The 21837-nt window shown below is 37.1% G+C and overlaps 1 protein-coding gene across 2 annotated transcripts in view; it reads left to right on the top strand.

Annotated features, from left to right (window-relative positions):
• Positions 1 to 21837, top strand: part of LOC101156344 (beta-1,3-glucosyltransferase) — a 79393-nt gene that overhangs the window by 43740 nt on the left and 13816 nt on the right. For both annotated transcript variants that reach the window (XM_020708133.2, XM_004075301.4), the window contains exons 5-11: positions 8078 to 8154; positions 8659 to 8770; positions 11042 to 11178; positions 11281 to 11344; positions 11901 to 12032; positions 17593 to 17662; positions 18921 to 19034. In XM_020708133.2, coding sequence (XP_020563792.1) covers positions 8078 to 8154; positions 8659 to 8770; positions 11042 to 11178; positions 11281 to 11344; positions 11901 to 12032; positions 17593 to 17662; positions 18921 to 19034 — 706 coding nt within the window. The remainder of the gene's footprint in view (positions 1 to 8077; positions 8155 to 8658; positions 8771 to 11041; positions 11179 to 11280; positions 11345 to 11900; positions 12033 to 17592; positions 17663 to 18920; positions 19035 to 21837) is intronic.

Below are 21837 nucleotides of genomic sequence, written 5' to 3'. Positions count from 1 at the left end.
GGCAACGCGCCTTCAATCGGTCACTTCCAATTAAAAGTCCATGTAAACGTCCCTACACATGTTTCTGGTTTCCTTGTTTAAAACTCTCAGGTTGACACAAGTTTAACAACTGTTTTCAGTTTCTTTGTACAAAACGAATGGCTGTTGAATGCATGTTGCGAATTAAACTGAATTGTACTTTGACCAATCAGGGAAGTGGATTTGGAAGTGACATATGCATGTGGTTTATCTGGTGAACCTTAATATGGTGACAAGCCTGACAAACTCTTTTTCAACTAAAGATAAACCAAAGCCACTTTCTTGACATGATCGCAAATCGCAAGAAAAAGAAGAGGCCCCTCCCTGCTTGTCCAGTGTGAACATTGTGTGCTAAATGTGTTTTGTAGCTTCAATCTTGTTCATGTAGCCACTGTTGACACTTTACAGACAGTGATGTGCGGTCAGATGAGGCAAGTGAGGCTGGGCCTCACCTGTCATTGTAATAAAATGGAAAATATTATTTTCCACTGCTCCGTGTTAAAGATACATTTTCCGATGACTCAACACATTTTCCACAGTTGCTGAGGTGAAAAAGTCGCCAAAATTGTCTGTTGCGCGATCACATACAGAGCTTAAACCCCGGCTGAGGCTCTGAAGCGCGTCGCTTCACGTCTGACTGAAGCCCTCAATTTTAGCAGAGACATGCGGTCAGAGCGGTGCTGAAAGCCCGCAGAAAAGGCTGCCAGTGGGGCGAGCCTCGCCAGCAGGGGGCAGACGTGAGCCGACAGCTGCTTTATAGCAACACTGGTGCAGTAGAAACAGAACAGACCGAAGACGTCTTTCTCCAGCACAGCAGAGACTCATTAAGGAAAATAAATTCGACTTTTACAACAGGGTCATAGAGCTTTTCGTGGAGAAGAATTGGAGTATGGACTCAAAAAGTGAGACCAAACATGGTTTTCAATCTTTGTTTAAAAAAAAAAAAACACGGGAGTAAGTGGAAAAAAATGTAGGTATTTAAAAACTCAATTTTAGGCCTAAAAGAATTATGTTTATGATCATTTTCACAGACAACATTTGATAACACTGATTAAAGCACCGAAGTTTGAAGTTAGAAAAATCCCAGAAATAGTTACTGAGGGTCAAAATTAATTGTGTGCTGAACACATCTGTATACTTTAATTTGTTTACAGTACATATGAATAATTTATACACAAGAAGAGTGTTCTATCCATGTCTATAAAAGAAATATTCTCTGTAGGACAAATATCTTCGTGTGTGTATCTTATATGCTGTTACCTGCTGCTTGTAAATCTGACTCCAGAGGATTCAGTGCCTCACCAGCCATCAACCTCACCGCACGTCACTGTTCACAGACATGAAAATCATGTTTTTTTTAAAAATTATAATTCAGAAAAATGGCATGAAGGATCAGTCATGATGCCCTTGACTGTGTCCTACATTTAAAGTAGAATTAGGTTTTGAAGTTAAATCATGTGGCTCAAAGTAAGCCGCAGTCTTGACTCTATTTGACATCTTGCTGCTAATCATTTTTTTAAATTAGAAAATGTTTTTGCTTTATTGGGATGGAAACCCTGACAGTGTAGGTCTGGTCTGTTGGACGAGAGCAAACCTTCGGTGTCTTGCTGATTTTCATCTCCCAAGTGGTTCGGAATTGGATGTTTGCTTTTTGCATGTGGTCGACTTCAAAGGCTTCCAACTTCAGTGGGAGCGATTTGAATGAGCACCTCTAAATGAGGCCGTGGTTCTCATGCAGAGTGCCTTCTGTGGTTTAAAGATGAACTTCGAGCCAAAGGCTTGAAATACGGTGCAGGAAGATGAGGAGAGGAGTAAATAAGGATTGCGAGTGAATGGAGGAAGAAGATTTAAGCTGTTCTTTTTATTGAAAATAAAATAGCAAATGTATGCAACAACAAAAAAAGTCTTCCCCTGAAGGAAAACTGCACTCCCCTTTTGTGATACAGCAAGGAGAATTGAACGGACACCTGCAAAATAAGATAAAGTGCACATTAGACAGGGAAGACCAGGAAGAGAGCCAGAAAAGACTGGAAACATTTTGTCTCTCAGTTGGCTTGGGAAGCTCTTGTTGTCACATTGAAGAGGGTGATTTAGTAATGCTGCTGACAGAAAGTCTGGCCTTTTCTAACAGATAGTATAAGATCTATGGTAGACATTCAAAAAATTACCTTTAAATAGTAGTCAGTTTTTAGAAATACATACGTTTTAAATATCAAAATGTCTTCATAATTTGATTTTTTGCTTTTTAATAATAAATATTTTTCAACAAGATAAAGTAATAATTGCAAATGATTTATTTTGGCTAAATAACGATATTCCCTTTAGTTGATTAAAATAGCTAATAGTTGAATTGTAGAATTTATTCTTAGATCGTCAGTTTTTTAAAGTAGTGTTGTTTCTCTGAATTAAAAGAATGCAGATAACTTTAATATTGATAATGTTTGATAATGATTGTCGTATGGGAACCCCCCCCCCTCGGTTTTAATTACACCTGTAGGACCCTTGGTAGGGGGGGGGCGCTTGGGCATCACTGCCAGCAAGCAGCAGATGTCCTTTCAGCGCCCTACCCGCCAATTTTAACTGCACCTTAGACATTTAGGGCCATTTGGTGGGGAGGGTGATGGGACATCACTGTGACTAATCAGGAGATGTCCTCTCAGTGCCCTACCCGCCATTTTAATTGCACCCCCTTAGTACACAAACCCTTTACCCCTCAAAAATATACATACAAAAATGTCCAACACACATACACGCACGCACATACACATGCTCACAAACACACACACATACACTATTCAAGGAAGGTGGGACCTCAGACCATCTGTCCCCTACCCCATCCCTGGTAGGGGGTACCAGGCCCTTTCAAGGGCGGCCGTGTTCCTTGGGTGCTGGCTAAAAATCCCATTTTACACAAAAAATGAATACATTTTAAGTCACTTTTAATGAATTTTTTTATGTCTAATGCTTTATTTTCTTTTCATGAAAATGATGAGGCCATTAAAAAAAAAAAAATTGATCCAGTTTAATCTAATTTTTTGTTAGGGGCCAGTCGTTTTGATTAACCCGTGGACAGCCCCTATTGGTGAACCCAACAGAGCATCAAACTTTAGTTTGTCCGGCCCAATTGTCATTATATTGACAGAGTTTTCGTCAATCAACAAGTCCAATCCACTTTAGTAAGTCTAGAGTTAAATTTGCTTATGGCACCAATTCATTGGCTAAGTTTTCCAGATTCACTTTCTCCTCAAAGGGAACAGTCAATCTGCATATCTGCTTTCTAACTGTGTCAATGGGATCTGAGTTGTTGATGGTCAGAGCCAAACACATTAGAGCACTTAAGCACTGTTGGACAACACTGATGTATACGCCTCTGTCAGTCTGCCCCAGGGCAGCTGTGGCTACAACCGTAGCTTACCGTCACCAAGTATGAATGAGGAGTGAATGAATAATGGACACACTGTAAGCGCTTTGAGTGTCTTGAAAAGCGCAGATAAATCCAATCCATTATTATTATTATTATTATTATACTTTTTCTTTTTTTGGCAAACATGCTGCTACCTTAAATTACTTCATTCAAAGCGCACTTTGTCGTTTTTGAACAATTTAACAATAGTTTTGAGTAAAATAAAAAAAGTCAAAAGCTTTAAGTCTCAAAGTTCAAACCTTTTATAAATAGTTTTATAAAACAAAAACAAAGATTTATGTTGATTTGGCAATTTGAGCACATTCTTTACCGGAGACACAGCACAGAGGACATTGACTGACAATTGTCTACAGCCAATCAGGGTGCAGTACAGAATGCGCTGTTGACTTTATATCAACAGCATATATATTTACTTTTCTTGTCCAACGTAAACTTTGATCTTCTCTGAGCTTTTCACATCCCTCACACATACTTTTGTATGGTATGACAACACAAAGCTTTGTGATGTGTTGTAAATTTTAAACACATTCAACCAGTGTTTAAGTCTGCAGTGGGTTTACAAAGAAAGAAGCAGCAGCAGTGGTTGTCTTTTTATGCTTCTTTGAACATCAGTGGGATTTTTTTTTTTGAACTGGCCTTGTATTGGCTCATCTTTAACCATTTGTGTGACTTGTGACTGGAGCTTCTTTTTCTCCCCTATCCCATTCATGTCTCCACAAACCCGCTTCTTGCAGTCTTGATCGATTGGGAGTTTGTTCTCAACTTCCAAACTAGAGTCCTCCTGCTGCACGCTGACGGTTTCCTAACAGAACAATGCTGGTCTGTGTTTAAAGCTACCAGCAAAAAAAGAAAAGAAAAATCATTTTCAATCCCAACACCCAACTTTTTTCCCACAAACTTTTCTGTGTTATTCTCCGTAAGTGAGATGGGTGCTGTGAATATCGAGCAAAGCTGTTTAATAAAATATGATAGATATGTCACCGAGTGAATCTTAAAGCCTAAACTCTGAGCTAATTGGGTTGGAGCAGACAAACCTGGCACACAGGGATAAATGCATGTAAGCAGAGTTTGGGTGGACGCTTAAATCACACAGATACTCTACAGAACCATATGTCTGTTCAGAATAAAGAGTGGGCCATGTTGTTAAAAAAGAAAAAACACAGGAGGTTGAGCAGCTCTGATTTGTTTTCCTAACATCTAAACACAGTCAATCTTTATATAAATTCTTGGTCCCCTTCCTAGGCACATTTTCTTTCTTTCTCTTGGGGCTGTGCACTTGGAACAGGCTGTGCTTGTTTTCAGGGATAGTTCCTCTTATAAGCTGTGACAGTGGCAGTAACAGAAGCAGAACCAAAAGACGAGAATTAATCTCTCTGATCTGTTAATCTGCGCCACCGATCACACCAGAAAATAAATATCTAAACATCCTGAAATCTGATTTTTTTGGGGTTTTTTTCCATTTCAGAGTAGCACTGTGCTTGTAAATAGACCCTTTGATGTGAGGAAAACATGAAATCTACTGTATTGGTGCAGAATGTGTCTGTCTGGGATGATTGCTTGCCTGTGGCACGGCAGGCTGGAGCTCCACTATATGAAAATGAATCGATGCGCTGCTTCATTTTCAGCTTTATTTATAACAGTAATTATTAATTTAGTGCTTAATTCGACTCTGGAGTTATTACTTAATCAAAGTTGCATTAAAATACGTTTTTAGAACCATTTTTCTTTTTCCCTTATCTCCATTTTGTTTCATAATTACGTGTTTGCCTCTTCAAATGTTCAAAGAAACATTTGGCTCTTTGTTAGGTATATTTTCTTTCATCTTTTCTAGAGTTACACAGAGATAACTAAAGCATAAAAAATTAGAGGCAACTAAAGAAAAATTTTTTAAAAAAAAGATCAATTTCTTCAAAAGTCTAAATGATGTGCACCAATGGCTCCACAATGTATATAAACTATGTTTTGGACTCACATTTATTGAGGAAATACAACAGTCAGACACAAGTGGAGTCTCGCTCATTCATTTATGCATAAGTAGGCATTAAAGCACAAGGCAAGGGGGTACTTTGACACCAACAAATATATTGCCGGTACTATTACATCTGGGGGCATCGGGCAGAAGTCTTATTCTACCCTTGTAGACCACAAAAAAACATTGTGGACGTTGTGAAATGTTTATTTTTCTAAAGCTGTAAACGTTGGTTGATCCTAAACTGATTGGTGTCTTTGTCTTGTTTTGTATTAGACACTTTAGTTAGTTTATGTCTGACCTACCATCTTCAGTTTTATATTTAAAGTTTCATTATTTTTTCTTCAATTATTTTTATTATTTATAATGTTATTATTATTCATTTAAAAAGCCACTTGTTATTTTATTTTTAAATGAGTGTGCCTAGTTGAACAAGTTTAATGGCTTTTACCTCCAAATAAGCTATGATTAGAAAAAACTGAGCTTCAAGGTTAATGTAAAACAAAATAAAAAAGGCCATATTTATATGAACGACCTGCAAAAAGACAAATGTGTTTAGTAGAAGTAGAGTTCACAGATGGATTACGACCTTCATTGAGTGGAATTAAGTGTTTATTTGTTTGGTGCCCTCCATTGTGAAAATCTCTTCCCTCAGTGCTACGGTGGAAATGCGCTTTATCGACAGACTGGATTTGCACACTGCAAAGATCCAATCCAATAATGTCTGTGATTCAAAAGTGAGTGTTTGAAAGTCCACTGTGAAATTTTAAGTTAAAAGTTATTTAAAATCCCCACTCTGATCATCTTTTGAGCTATTTTCAAAATGTTCTCATTAGTCTTTTAATTATGATTATGCCGTTTTTAACCAAAATCGGTAAACTTTTTCTGCAGAGCGTCAGTTCATTAGAAATTTCCTTCCGAGTTGTGGGCGGGACCTTTGGCGTAGAGAAATAAAGACAGAAGAATAAGGAAATGCCCAGGAATGCAAAATAAAGCTTAATTTTCTTTCTCTATGCCCTCCAGCATCAGAATAAATCCTACAAGCATTTTAAACGCACAAATAACACAATTTTCATCCGAGCAGATTTTCAACCGTAAAAACTACGTTCTATTTATTTGTTGACTAGCTCCCCTCCATTCAAATTAGTTCTTAACTTTCCAAAGACTTTCCACTGCCAACCATTAATAAAAAATTGTCTTGTAATGACACAAAAAAGAAAATGTTTGACTCCACACTGTGCTCAAAGTGTCTGTCTTTAGTTTCTCTGCTGACTTGCTGTGGAGATGATTTTGCTTTATTAACTAAAATGCCTTTTCTACAAGCAAACAGCTGTGCTTCAATGCACAACTTCAGGCTTCCTACTGAGAGAATCAATGAATTCAACAATCAATTGTTTTTACAAATCTAATCCCCTTTGGCTTTTGTTTTTCTTCTCTGAATCAAGTTTCAAGTAGTTTGGTGTAAACCTTTTGTTTTTCAGTTAGGGGGTTTATATAAAATTTCAACAAGGAAGCATTTGAAGACAGAAAAAACTTTGTGTTTTTTAAAGGAGCTGCCTTCTGCTGCTTTCACTTCCAGCATGACACCTTGAAGGTTTCATCTTATTGAACTAGACTTTTCGGTCCGCCTCGAAGTGTTGACAGTCAACATCTTTGTGTTGTAATTCTTCTAAAGACACACACACAAGCAAGCATTTTGTCCTTTCTGAGCAGGTGCTGCAATCACAGATGTGAATGTGAATCAACAGCTGTGCACGACCGAGAAATGTGCTCAATGCATCCGTCTGAACATACACAACATGAATGTACTCACAGCTAGAAGAGGCTCCATGCAAAATGTTGAAGCGGTGCAAATCTCGCCAATCTTGCTTCAGGATTTGTCTTTCACAGTTCTATTCCAATATTTAAAAAACCTGGTGTCAAAGAATTCCAGCTGGACAAATCTCCTATTGTTAATTTCCTCTCCGTGATCGATTTTCAAACCGATGGCACTTCTGTGAATTAAGAACGATGCCACCCATACGTCACTACCAAATCATAGTCCCTGATTGGTTTAAGTTCAACTGGTTTATCTTTTGACCTGTCTTCAATGGCTTGCGTTTTGTATGTAGACCCCAAAAACTGATTCAAAAACTTGCCCAGCTATGCGTAAACATGAGAGTTTTAAAGGCGGAAGCCCAAAACACGCTCATACGCACGTTCACTTAGACTTTTAATCGGAAGTGGTTGCTTTGATGCGCGTTAACAGGGCCGGTGGGAACACAGTATCACCCTGTGTAACTTATGGCTCGCCAACTTTCTAACAGACTCTATACCATCCTTTTATCGGTTGTATTATATTTAATTTTCTCCTTTTTAAATGCATCATAGTGCAGTTTAAGTCCCATCCAACAAAAACTAATTTTGCTTGATCACTCAGCTTTATCATAGGATATTACATGCTCTGTATTTGTGCTGTTATCAATAAACTAAACGATGGTAGCTGAACGTAAACTATTGTCCTTGAAACTTTAAATTCTTCCTTGATTGTAACACAGGTGTGTGATGAGGCTATGCGAGATGGAGAAGGCCCTTCAGTTCTGCCGACAGCTTTAATTATCTTTAGATTTGACTGGCCATTGATCAGTTATTGAATCAATCTCTGTCTCGTGGGGTTTATCTTCCAGAAACCACCGGTGGTTTTGCTTCTTCACAGTCTGTCAGATAATGACGGAGATTGGAGCATCCTCCCTCTGCTGCCTGAGTGAGTATCTTTTCGCCGTTAAGGTCAAGTAAACTTGTGGGGATTAATGATGTGGTCAACACAAAGATTTCCAAAGTTTTGTCTTCAACATTAAAACGGGACTGATTGTTTTTAATAATGATAAACAGTGCAGTAATGTGCTTGTAAGGGCAGCAAGCAGCCTATTAGTGCAGTTAATCTGCAGAATGGACAGCATGACACTGTACTAGCTACAGCTGTCTGCACGCTTTCTGAGCTCCAGTCTGTTCGCTGATTGTTTTAGAGACGTGCATAATTTTACATTATATTAATTTATCAGGCACTTTATGCTATGGCCACTTGCAAATGAGAAACACTTTTGGCAGCAGTTTGGTCAGTGACTTGCCCAAGGACATTTAAGCATGGGAACTGAGGGAACTGGGAATCTTAAAACTAGTTTCTTGTTTTCTTTTTATTTCTCTTGATAGTGCTACCAGTTTGTCCTTGCTGTTGTTTACCTCTTGCTTTATATTTGTGTCTCCCCAGGTTCTCTCGCTCCTTTGTAAAAAACTCATCCTGGCTGGTGTTCCTTGAAGAGGAAACTAACATCAAGATGCCTGCTTTTGTCAAAGTCCTGTCAAAATTTGACAAAACTAAAGTAAGTGTGCATTTTTAATAAACCTTCATTTCAATCTAGTACTCATTTATTAAAGAAGACAAAATCCCCCGTTCCCATCGTTATCACCTTCGGTAAAAACTGGAATTTCATGTTTTTCTGCCTCATTTGCAGCAATGGGTCGTTCCGCACTAATCCAACATGCCTTACAGAAAAACCTATTTATAAAGCCTGTTTTTCTATTCATGAAGTCATATTTTCTATATGTATGGACAGGCTTGGTTGAGTTTCAAAATAATGTCCCTCATCCAGCAAAAATATATTGTTTATTATCAAATTAGGATTAATAGTAATCACATTTATCATGGTATATTTTATGGAAGCGATTCTGTAGCATAATTAAAAATAAAAGTCAAAACCAGAAATGCTTTTTCATTTTCAAAATGAACCTGCATTTTTTGACTCAGAATTAAAATGAAAAAGCAATCCAACAAAATGCTTTGTCATTTTTTTCGTCAACACCGCTTGTTCCTTCACTTAATTAGAATGATAATGAAAAGGCTATTTGACATTTCATTTTCAAAAAGTTCTCTGGTAAACGTGTAGCAAAATTCCTTTAGAAATGTCTAGTTTGACAATTAAAATGGATTAATAGAAATGCTTTTTCATTTTCTAAATGAAGCTGCATCAAATGACTCAAAATTAAAATTAAAAAGCAATCCTTCAAAATGATTTGTCATTTCTACTTAAAAACCACTTATTCTGTGTCATAATTAAAACGAAAATGCAAAGAGGGGATTGCATTTTTATTTTAACATCCACCCTGCAAACATTGTTGCATTATTCAATTGAATAATTGAAAATGAAAAAGCATTTCTGGTTTTGACTTTTATTTTTAATTATGCTACAGAATCGCTTCCATAATATTTACCTATTTGATTAGTAATTTTGATTAAAAACATTTAAAATAACTGGAATATTTTTGTTTTCTTTCATGTTTTACAGTTACCGTATGCTCTAATTTGTTTGTTGCTTGTTGTTGTTGCTGTGAATCTAAAATACAAGAAACATTTGAATCGGTTAGTTCAAGAGGATCCCAAGTCCAAGAGGTTTGTTTTTCCAGGAAATGATTTTAATTGCATAGCTTAAAGGGAGGCTACACCAAAGGATATATACTTTACCCAGATTTAGCACCAGTTTATAGCTTACAAATGCTATAATATGAAGTTCTTCACTTTTATAATTTCAGAGGACCAGCAAACTAAAGTCTCTGGACTTTGGCCCTTCTTGGGGCGCTGCCATATTGTATAGCTAGTGCTGCCATCTATGGGATAAAACAAAACCGATGCAAGAGAGGCCCAAGTTAAGGAATTTTGCACTTAATGCATTTTAAATGTCAAGCATAGTCAATACATTACAACAGACTTGGGACTTTTTTGCACATAATAAGATAGCTTTTCCCTTGAAGATCATAGAACATATAATATCTCTATTTTGAAAAATGTGGACCTGGGCCCCTTTTGAACTAACCTATTCAATTATTTGATGTTGATCTTTGCAGCTTCACCAGCAAGAAACCTGAATAAGAAAAGGTGACAAAAGTGATAATGTTCTTTAGGATAAAAATAGTAACTTTTTTATTCCAGCAAAGATGGGTAAGAGCTGAAAGTCATTATTAAGAACCTCAAAATATAAGGAAACTTATGCACACTAGGAAACACCACCACCACTACTAAAGACTGGAATATGGTGTTATAGGCTGATGAATCAATATCATAATTATTTGATTTACTATGCATTTTATAGTTTTATTCTAATTTAATGTCTTTCTTCAAACTTTACATTTTAACATGTATGTGTGGCTCTGGTGAGATTTTTTTTTCTATATTTTTCATTAATGAACCACAAGGAATAGTGGGAATTCATGTGACAATTTCCTTTATTTTATTAAAACTTTTCCACCATGTGAAAAACCTACAAACCTTTAGCCCTACTGCACCACGAATCATGATGTTTGACAGTTTTTTGAAGTGGCAGACACTCTGACTCTTGGATTAATTTTTTTTTATCACTTATATCTATCTATTCTTAACTCCAGATATGTCAAACGATAGATGTTGTTGCTGCACTGGTGTCTTTCATCGTTATACTCTTAGAAGAATCTCATTATTTCCTCAGCAGGTAGCAAACCCAGTCACAGCCAATAATTTCAAAGAAAACCTGCAAGCTGCATTGTGAAGACTCCTGAATTATTACAGAAACTCAGATGCTTTAATATATTGCGCTTCTTTTTGTCTCAATCACATTTATCAGGAGTGGTTTGTCGGAAAGCCGCTCTTTGATAAGGAGTCGACCATCATCCATCACTACGCCTTTGCAGAGAACCCTTCCATCTTTAAATACCCAGACTTTGCTGCTGCTTGGGCTTTAAGCATGCCCTTGGTAGTTCGGTGAGTCTGAACACTACATCTCATTCTAACACGAGTCATTCATTTTCTGCCATGAAGGACTTAGCAAACAGGCTTTGACCTAATGGCAACTTGCTATTTTAGGCTGGCGAACAAAGTGAGAGATGAGCCACTGAAGTCTGACTTCACCATTGACCTGAAACATGAGGTGAGATGATATCCAAGTTTCATTGGCAGGATTTGTTTTCCATTTTATTAATATTTTTTTTTCTGTTTTATAGCTTTTTTTGGTTCTCCTCTTTAAATATGTACCTCATGTTTTAGTATGATGTATTTTTTAAAGAGTATAGCATAAACACCATTTAACCTTGAAGATATATCTCATTACTTTGGAGAATTTTTAAGGTACAAAACAGAGGCTTCTATTTTATCTCCTGAATTCAGGCATATGGGGATTTAGTTGAGTAAACAGAAAATTCCCCTCTGCCTGGAAAAGGTTATTCTTTCGAAGATGAGATGTGTCTAATCTTAAAGACTCTCAAATTGAAAAAGTTACTTATTTGTAAAGAGATATAGGAATATTTTGGTATATAACGATGTCAATCCAGGTTCAATTTTCCTGAAATTGCATCACATAAATATGCTTAGTGGGATTTTGCTATCCGAGGGAATCTTTATTTGCTTAAAAAATCATAGATAATCTCTTTAAGATTTTATTCTGCCTCAGCTAATAAACTTTACTAAATGAAACTGCGTTATTGCAGATTGCTTTGTATATCTGGGACAGTGGGAAAGGACCCCATCTCACTGCCGCACCGGAATTGTGCACTGAGCCAGAGGACTCGCTGAATGCCCAACACTGTGCCACCACTCTGAGCAAAGGGCCTACACAGTGCGTGAGTATTTGTTCTGTTGTCAGGATCGCTTTGATTTCCCAGCATTCACGGGAAGTGGAACAGGAGCAACATTTAATGAATGTTTCACAGCAAGAGACTGGCAGCAGATCAGCCTAAGGCGAAGGATCCTAAGGCAGAGTTTTAGCATCCCCAGCATTTAGAAAATAAGCTGCAACCTTCTGTGGTATTGCTTTCATATGCTTTTCAGCACAAGCCAGTGCACTGACACGAAAAACAATTAAACCAAATAATTCCTGGGTGTGTTTTCCACAATTAAATGTAATCCACAAAAATAAATCACCCCCTTAGCAACATTCACTTTACTCAAAGAGTTATGTTGCATGTTTTTTTGTTGTTTTTATTCTTTTTTTTTTTGTAATCTTATTTTTAGTTTTAAGCTTGGGAGTCATCTCTCTTTATAATGTATGGCCTTAAATCAGATCAGGATGAAAATAATTCAATGAAACTTAGTTTTTCAGAGACGCTCCTTATTTCTCCTTTTTTCTCTAAAGGCATTTTCACTCCAGAATAATCTGGCAAACTGGGTTCAGATGCAAACTCTTTCGTTTGGTTTGTTTTGTTTTGACCCAGACAAGTACCTGGAAACATCACGCAAATACGCAGAAAAATAAAAATATAATGCTCCAAATATTATGCAATATTCAACGACTCTGTCTTCTCAATTCACCACAATAACTATGATGGTTTATCTTAAGTGCGAACATAATTTTATTTATCTTATTTTCTAAGAACTTATACTTGTTCTTGTTTTTAATAGGTTACTGTTTTAAACAATTCAAAAAACAATGTTCTTTCTTCTATGACATATACAGAGTGGACTTATTATTCTGTAACGACACCCTTGGACAGGAAGGGAAAGTCACTTTTTTGGGGTCAACCTACTTGCTAATCAAAAAACGCAAGACATGCACAAGTTTGAGCTCTTTCAAAACCTGGGTTTAAAAAAGACCTGCAACAAGCTGTGCAGTTTTGCTGTAAATCGGGATTTTTATTCATTAATTTTTTTACATGAAAGTCCATGGAAATTGCTCCCCTGTCAAATTAACCTCTAGTGGTCATTTGAGGCATTCGAACATTTGACCTTTTTTGCTTGGCTTGGTTTTCATCACCATTTGGAGGCTTAGTTTACTTTCTACTTTCTTTAGTCCGTTTGAAAGTCCACCTGCAATCACGCTGGTTCCAAACAACCAGACGCCATCATCTCCAGTTAGACCAGAGTTATTTTGTTCGCTCCACGTCGGAGCTCAGGTGACCTTTCACACCTGCTGAACAAATTAGTCTCTTAGAATTGCATTGTGGAACAAACACCACAGTGTAAAATAAGCGCCCTGCGCTTGCGTAATGCTAAATATGCTCCAACATTTGTTGTAGCTATAGTGAAACTGAAATAAGCACACAGCGGGGAATCATGCATGTGTAGATAAAGCTCGTATGTAGAATTTGTCATTTTATTTTGGGTCCTGGTAAAGCTGAATTCCTAAAATGTGCAGCTTTAAAATAATAATAATTTGCATGCATCTTTTACCTTTTACATCAAATGTTCCCTCATTCCTTTTTAGTTTCCATAGTGGGATTTAAGCATTGTGCTTTTGAATGGAAAAACTTTCCAGGCCTTATACATTTGTAGCTTAAACATTTCTGTACATTAAAATAGAAATGTGGTAGACATTATGGAAATGTTAAGGTCACACAGTCATTTCTTTAAGATCCCATTAAAAGTTCTTATTGCAAGTAAACCACTTGAAAAGTGTTAGATTAGATAATATATTTTTCTATGTGACAGTGGAAAAGGCTGCACCTCTCTATGGAAACCACACAGTTGCCTCAGATCTAAACGGGTTAAAAAGCATCTTCACTGGTGCGTTCAGTCCCATACTAATTTGAAGGAAATGCTATTTGTCTTTCTGGCAGTGTTTTTAAATTAATGCCAGTCCATTCCGATGGCACACATCAGCATTCGAGCATTTCAGTCTAGTGTGGTAAAATGATTTGAGGATCATTAATTGGCAGCAGTTTTGATGCTGGCTTGATTGTTATTCTGCACGCAAAAATGCTTATAAGATAAGAAATACGTTCAGGCAAAACATGTTGTTTTGATTTGTGGTTTGAAACAGAGGGGGGGAAAAAAGTGGGAAGTGGGGCTTTTGGCTCCTTTGTGATTGCGATGACTCCAGCATGTAGTGTTTTGTGCTCTGAATTAATAGGAATTTCAATCACATTATGTTAGTTCACACCTCACGGTAAAACCTGTGGCTGTGTTGATCATGCACAACTTCCTGTTTTGTCATATCAATGAGAAACAGAACATTTTCTGAAGCAGATGATTTTGGTTGTCTATGGCTAGAGAATCTACACTTTCACAGACCTTATTTGCTTTTTCTTTAAGAATTTACAGCTGCCGGTTATTATTTGATGAGTGAGCAAAAGGTTTTCTGTAGGGTTTGAGTTTTAATGTCTTTTCAAAATCTTTCTTTCAGAATGTCTTTTACGTTTTAGTCATCGATTTTACAAATCCTGGTGAATTATCTGGCACCATTACAGCGTGTGTTTTAGAGCTTTATACGAAGACCATTACTGTGTGCAACCTCTTGTTGTCACAAAACAAGCAGACAGGTGGTTCGATTTGCAGCAGGTTTATTAGCTCAGCCAGAAGTCCACAAAGCTAAATCAGGGTCAGGCAGGCAGAGGTCAGTAACGAGCATGGGAGCATCAGAAAAGAGACTGGGGTAGTCAGGATTAGGGATTGGTACCGTGCCCCGGTATTGAACCAGCCCCGGGGCCACATCCTTCAAGACCGCAGTATCGTTAAGATCTGACCTGGCTGAATGGTTCTGCTATCGGTACTGGAGAAGTTATTTTGTCTTTTCTTTTTTTGTGTCCCACAAGCGTTATCTGCCATATTTAACTCACCAAGTCAGTCAATTTTCCGTTAATTAATGATGATATTAATTTCGGTATTCTCGTTGAAGCGGAGAGCTCTGTCTGTCTATTTATGTGCAAGGGGGGCGGGGCTGTTGTTCAGACAGCACGCGCCGCGCGCGCACACACACAAGACAAGGCAGCGCACACACAGTCAGTGGCGATCTCGTAGGGGACACGTGAGCGCCCTAGACTAAGAACACCCATTTCTGCGTAAAATTAATGAAGTTTGCATCAAGGAGCCCCTACCATGCTGTCACCTTGCTGCTACAATGACCGTATGTTGCGCTGTTTTGTGTAGAACACGCTGGGGCGGCGTGTTCTACACAAAACAAACAGGTAGAGAGGCGGGGCTTAGATTCACCGGTTATGATTCCAGACCCGTGACAAACTATCAGCTGCTTCCTAATACTTAATAATAATTAATGACTAATGATAGTTGTCATCCATAAAATTAATATAATTTATTGGGTTTACTGGATTTAAACAAAAATAAATAAATAGAAAGGAGTCTGCATCAAAGTGAATTTGTTTCCATAATCTCACTTAACTTAACTTAACTCTGGGTGTTTGACAGACAGAAAAATCTATTCAAGGTTGTGGAAAATGGACAAAGGATCAAAGGAAACATCACGCTCATAAAGAATAAAAATAATTGGATTAAATAATTAAAATGAATATCCTGTCTGGAACATTCTCATGTATAAAGTAAAATTTTTTGTTAAAAAAACACTGTTGTTGCATAATGAGTAAATAAAACGCTTTATGTTCTTAATTTGTTATTTATTTATTTATTTTTCGTCCTCAAAAAGTATCGATAAGAGTACCGCTAAAATACCGGATCGATAAGCAGTATCGATAAAAGTAGTAGTACCGTTAAAACCTTAACGATACCCATCCCTAGTCAGGATCCAGGCGAGATTCGGGCAGGCGGCAAGCAAACAGAGTCAGAAACAGAAGAGGGTCAGAAGATCAGGTCCGAATAGAACGCTCGGTAATGGCACGCAAAAGCCATACTTCGCACTGAGTAAGGCTCAGTGAAGTGCTTCAGTATACTGTGAGTTATTACAGATGAAAGTCAGGTGTGTGGCATCCAGAAACTGTTTGCTAGGGTTGCTGGGAGATGAAGTACATTCAGAACCATGGAGACGATTCCCGCTGGTGACCAAAAAGGGAGACAAGGTTCAGACTTCTGACACTTGTATGCTTCAAGTCTTAAAAAAAAAGGATGCTTAGCTAACAAGTTATTAACTTATTTTAATATTATTAGTAGCCTTTCTCATCTCCAAATGCAAAGCAAGACTACCAAACCAGTTAATTCATCTACTTCTTATTGATAACAGTAAAATTGTATTATTTTCCTCTTTTAAATTGAAAGTTTAAAGCCCCACTCTGATCATTATTTGATCTTTTGTAGAAGTTTTCCCAGTGGTCTTTTATTTATGATTATGCTGTTTTGGCCAAAAACAAAAAAAAACTGTCATTTTCTATGACATAGTTACTGCAGAGCGGCGGGAGAATTTTTCCTTTGAGTTTTGAGTAGGACTGTCCACTCCCCATCCCCCATCTAGTTGCACACATTTTTGCTATCTTACCGCCCCTCACACAGTGAGTTATATATTAAATAGCTCATTACCCTCACACCTTCAACCTAGCATTGCAGGAGCAACAAAGTGGCAAGCGGTATTGGAGCCATCCAGTCGTACAGTTTTGATCCAGAAGATGTTCATGGATCCAAAAGTGAATGCATCATAATAGAGCGGAACAGAGAGCTTATTGTCTGTCAATTGTGGCTTCTCTATCACTGCTACAAGGGTCAGAAGATCAGGTCCGAATAGAACGCTCGGTAATGGCACGCAAAAGCAATACTTCGCACTGAGTAAGGCTCAGTGAAGTGCTTCAGTATACTGTGAGTTATTACAGATGAAATTCAGGTGTGTGGCATCCAGAAACTGTTTGCTAGGGTTGCTGGGAGATGAAGTACATTCAGAACCATGGAGACGATTCCCGCTGGTGACCAAAAAGGGAGACAGAGTTCAGACTTCTGACACTTGTATGCTTCAAGTCTAAAAAAAGAAGGATGCTTGGCTAACAAGTTATTAACTTATTTTACTTATTTTACGTACAGTTTTGATCCAGAAGATGTTCATGGATCCAAAAGTGAATGCATCATAATAGAGCGGAACAGAGAGCTTATTGTCTGTCAATTGTAGCTTCTCTATCACTGCTACAAGCTTTTTCCAACACCTTTTATTTGTTTGCTTATGATTTATGACTTAAATAAAGACTTACTCAGAACTGTAATTTTAAGCCTACTTTTCTTCATATATATATATATATATATATATATATATATATATATATATATATATATATATATATATATATATATATATATATATTGATTTTCTTTGGAGAGGGTTTTTTAAACAATCTTCAAATCCATGTCTGCTTCTAAATTATCTTCACTAAATCTGCTTTCTTTCATCTGATCAGTGGGATTGTTTTCCTGATAACTGAACCTTAAAGGGGTACTATTAATGCGAAAATTAAAGTTTGGTTCAAAGTATATTATTTTGAATGAAAATAGTTACTTAAATTGCCTTTTTTTCCATCTCAGGGGGAGCCAGTGCAGAAAGAAGACATATTTGTTGCTGTGAAAACGTGTAGAAAGTTTCACAATGAAAGAGGTGAGTCACTCCATGAAATCTTTTGAAGCTCATTTTTCCACAAAAATGTATTTAGAGTCGAAGGGATGAGAGGGAAGTAAACAGCTGCTCAACTTCATGAATTAATTACGATTATTAGCCGATGCTGAAAGTGGGCAACAAATCTATGTTGGCTTTTTTTCTAGCTGGGTTCTTAACTGTGAGCCTTTTGTTTGAAGTGAAGAAAGATTTACAAGGGTTAGAAAACCAGTTCGACAGTAATAGCAGGGAAATAGAGATATTGTGTGCTTCATTTAAAAACTTTTTGTTCAAAAGAAATGTTACATATCACTTCCATTATTGGATTGTAATTTCAGATAGATGGAATTGTGAGTAATATATTTATATTGAATAACATATACAAGATTTCTTTCTAAAAGAGCTCCTAATTTTCAATTTAGGATTTTAGTGAAACTATTGAATTCTTATTTATTATATCTATTGAACACATAAACCTAAAAATCTCTCATACCATTCTTGTGAAGTTTAATTTTCGAAACATAGCCCTGAAATGTTGGTGGGGAGAAAAATCATATCTGTAGATTATTTTCTAATGTTTTATTTTTCTTTGTCCATAAATGTATTTTTTATATTTAAATCTGAATACAGCTCATTTTTGTCTCTTCTAATCATGTGGACAATTTCATAGTTATGGTTTTAAATCATTTGAATTTCTTTTCTTTATAATTAAATATTAGGGCTTTAGATGTTAGTAAATTGTGATGCAACCATAAGAAAACTGGACAGAGTGAGTCAATTTGGTCATATTTCTTTTGCAACACGAATGCCACCATGTTGGAACCAGAAATTGTCAGTAAGCAGTGATTGGTCCAAGCCGGTCTGAGGCAAGCACCAATCAGGAGTGAGATTGGTTGGAGGTCCACACCCCTACCACTTGAAAGGGGGCTTGGGAGTATCTGTCAAACGTTCTGAACGTTCAATGTGAGACCACCTACTTTTATTGAGGCATCTGATTGGTCAGTTTATAACTTGAATGATTCGCACAACCGAAAAACTATCATGAAAATAAAACAAGAACATGTTATAATGAAGGTAGCAGAGCAAGAAGAGTTAATAGCTATAGAAGTCCATGGGGTTAAACAGAAAAGCCCTGCATCCCAGCATCCTCGAGTTAATTATTTCAAGTCTACAGATTAATAGTTTGTACAAAGAGCAGGTGAAATCAAAAGCAAGCTGTATATTGTACTCAAAATGAGGGTCGTTTGCTTATCTGTTCTAGTTCCAGTGATAAAGAGGACCTGGGAAAAGGATGCAGTTTTGTTAGAGTACTACAGCGACCACGCGGATCCTTCCATACCCACAATTAATTTAGGAGTGCCAAACACTGAAAGAGGTGAGTGCTCTGCTTTGCAGCCCCCATCACCCCAATTTTTGGGTATAAGATGAAGTTGCCCGGCTTGGGGTTGCACTGCAGGTTGAGCTACATTTGTATGTGCTTAAGCAGAATTTGTCAACTACGGTTGAACACAGCACGACCTGAAAAGGTAATCAGAAGGCAGTGTCTGCGTGGAATCTGTTAAAATGATGTCTTCAAAGGAGCTTTTATAGCACCTAGAAGAGAAAAAGGGATATCGGTCATTTATAGTTTCATTTGAGGCTTTTAGTATTATCAAATTCAGCTTTTGTAGTTTTGTCTGCTCAGTTAAGATGTTTCTTTTTTTCTTGTTTTTCTCTCATTAAGCTCTATTTTGCAGCCATCTGTGGAGCGAATTTAAAAACATCACCAAGTCAAATTCTGTCACGTATTCAATATTCCTAAAATGGAGACGGAGCATCTCATTCTCTATTTTATATTACCAGATCCCTAAAATTAGGTGTATCATTTTAGTCCTGTTTTAGAGGAACTGGTCTCACAGGTGTGTTGAGTGGAGAAGTCTAGTATTTATCATTGAACCTCTTTCCAGAAATTCAAAAATCCAAAAAGTCTTCCACTTAGTATTCATAAGATCTCATTTCAAATTCTTGACATATTTCCTAAATGTTTCACAGGATATTTGATTGAGAAACTTTAGCAGCCCCTCCATATGTTTCTGCTGAAAACAGAAACGTCTGATTATGCAAGTGTTTGGTTGTGTGTAGCTATTGGCCGCTTCTGATAATGAAGAGGGACTCCCGCTGGAATTGCTCTCAACCTGAGACAGGAATCAAGATGACCTGAAGCGGATCAGGTTTCTCTAAAATACCTCCCTCTCTGGTCTGAAAGCCAAAGGGTCCCCAAGGAGAATCTGGGGGATGTTGTTAAGGACGCAGAGCCGGCCTGTTTCCATTAATGCTGTGAACCAGATAAGGAAAGAATGGATGGATGAATGGCTGAAAATCTTTGCTTCACAACAATTGTTTGTTATAATGTACGACGGAGTATTAGGGCCACCAAAAAAAAAAAAAATTAGAGCCACCAAAAAAAAAAAAAAGTAAAATTACGAGATTTTATCTCGTAAATTTAGGAGATAAAAACTCGTAAATTTACGACTTTTTATCTCATACATTTACGACTTAAAATCTCATAAATTTACGAGAAAAAAGTCGTAGATTAAGGAAAAAACACCGAAGTTGTCCGTTTATCGGAACCTAGCTTGAAGATGAAGTATGTGGAGCCTTTTGTGAAGCTTCATTTCCGGATTATTATAGGTTTAAAACAAAGAGATTCTGAACCTTTTGGCGACTCAAAATCAGATTATTTTCCGTGTAGCAGTCTTTCCGGGGTTCAGTGTCAGTAAAGCGGAGTTTAATATGTAAAATAAGGAGCTCAGAGACACGTTTGGGTGTAGACAATCGCTGCAGGCTTTATTCTCCTTTTCATTCACATTTTCTGAAGTTCATTTGTCTCATTACGTCATGAACCTGTCATCCCAACACCAATGCGGAAGTAAACAGTGTTACAAACGCCCCCTCCTGCAGATGAAATGTCCCGTTTCAGCATAAAACAATAAAGAGGAATGAAAATAGTGTTTTATATTAGCTTTGGAACGTTGAAAATGCCAAAAAAAGTGCTCCTCCTTTTGTGTGACGGAAGCGTCACACAAACGTAGAGTCTTGTCTTTGGTGAAGAAAGGATTCAAGCGAACAGCTGCAGGGACACCGACGACGGCTTCATCGGGCTGCAGAGATCCTGCAAACCAACCATCAATAAATAAAACTTTAATGAATTGTAAATCAAACAAATGACCTTCCAGACATTTGGAACGTTATCAATAAACATTCAGCTCACCTGTTCAACAAAGTTTAGTCGGTCTGCTCTGCTGCTGCACGGCGTTCACCTGCTGCTCTGCATGCTCACTTCCACTGTAATCTCCTAAAATTACGACTTTTTTTCTCCTAAATTTACGAGTTTTTATCTCCTAAATTTACGAGTTTTTATCTCCTAAATTTACGAGATAAAATCTCGTAATTTTACTTTTTTTTTTTTTTGGTGGCTCTAATTTTTTTTTTTTTGGTGGCCCTAATACTCCGTCGTAATAATGCACCATTTAAATGAATCCTATAAATATCTGGATGAGTTTGCAGCTTTTCTTCACATTTATAGAGGCATTACTTTTAGGCAAAACTTTGAGTACAGCTCCTATCAATTCATGTCAAGACATGACATGCCGAGACGACTGTTGTTGTGATTTTGGGCTATACAAATAAAATTGAATTGAATTGAAAGATTTCTTTTTTTCCAGCCAGTACCTCTAAATTAGTCTGACAAGACTTTTCAAATAAAAGAAAAACAGTTACTTTAGTTTTTGTCTTTTATGCATTCATAATTATAATGCAATTAGTTTGTCTTTTTAAATAAATCTGCTTACATTACTGTTTAGTTGAGTGTATTTGTCTACACAAAAAAGCCAAATCTGCTATAATCCATCAAAAGAACAAAGAGAGCTCTCTCTAAAGTGTTACATAATATATGATTGTTATAAACTATAACAATACTGTCAGCTTTACTCTAAAGAGTAAAGCATTAAAAGGCTCCTCACTGTTGTGTTGTTTTGGCTTTCTCGAGACAGGAGCCAGACTTATTCTACTGACTGATAGCCAGCAGCACAAAATAGCACCAAAGATCTCATATGTTGCACCTCAATGGGATGCTCCATAGCAGACAGCCATTATCATTCCCCTGCAGAGTTGGTCAAGGTTGGAGTTCGAGGGATCCT

Source organism: Oryzias latipes, chromosome 13 (genome assembly GCF_002234675.1).
Source record: "Oryzias latipes chromosome 13, ASM223467v1".
NCBI classification, from domain to species: Eukaryota; Metazoa; Chordata; class Actinopteri; order Beloniformes; family Adrianichthyidae; genus Oryzias; species Oryzias latipes.
This window is presented reverse-complemented; position numbering and strand designations above follow the sequence as displayed.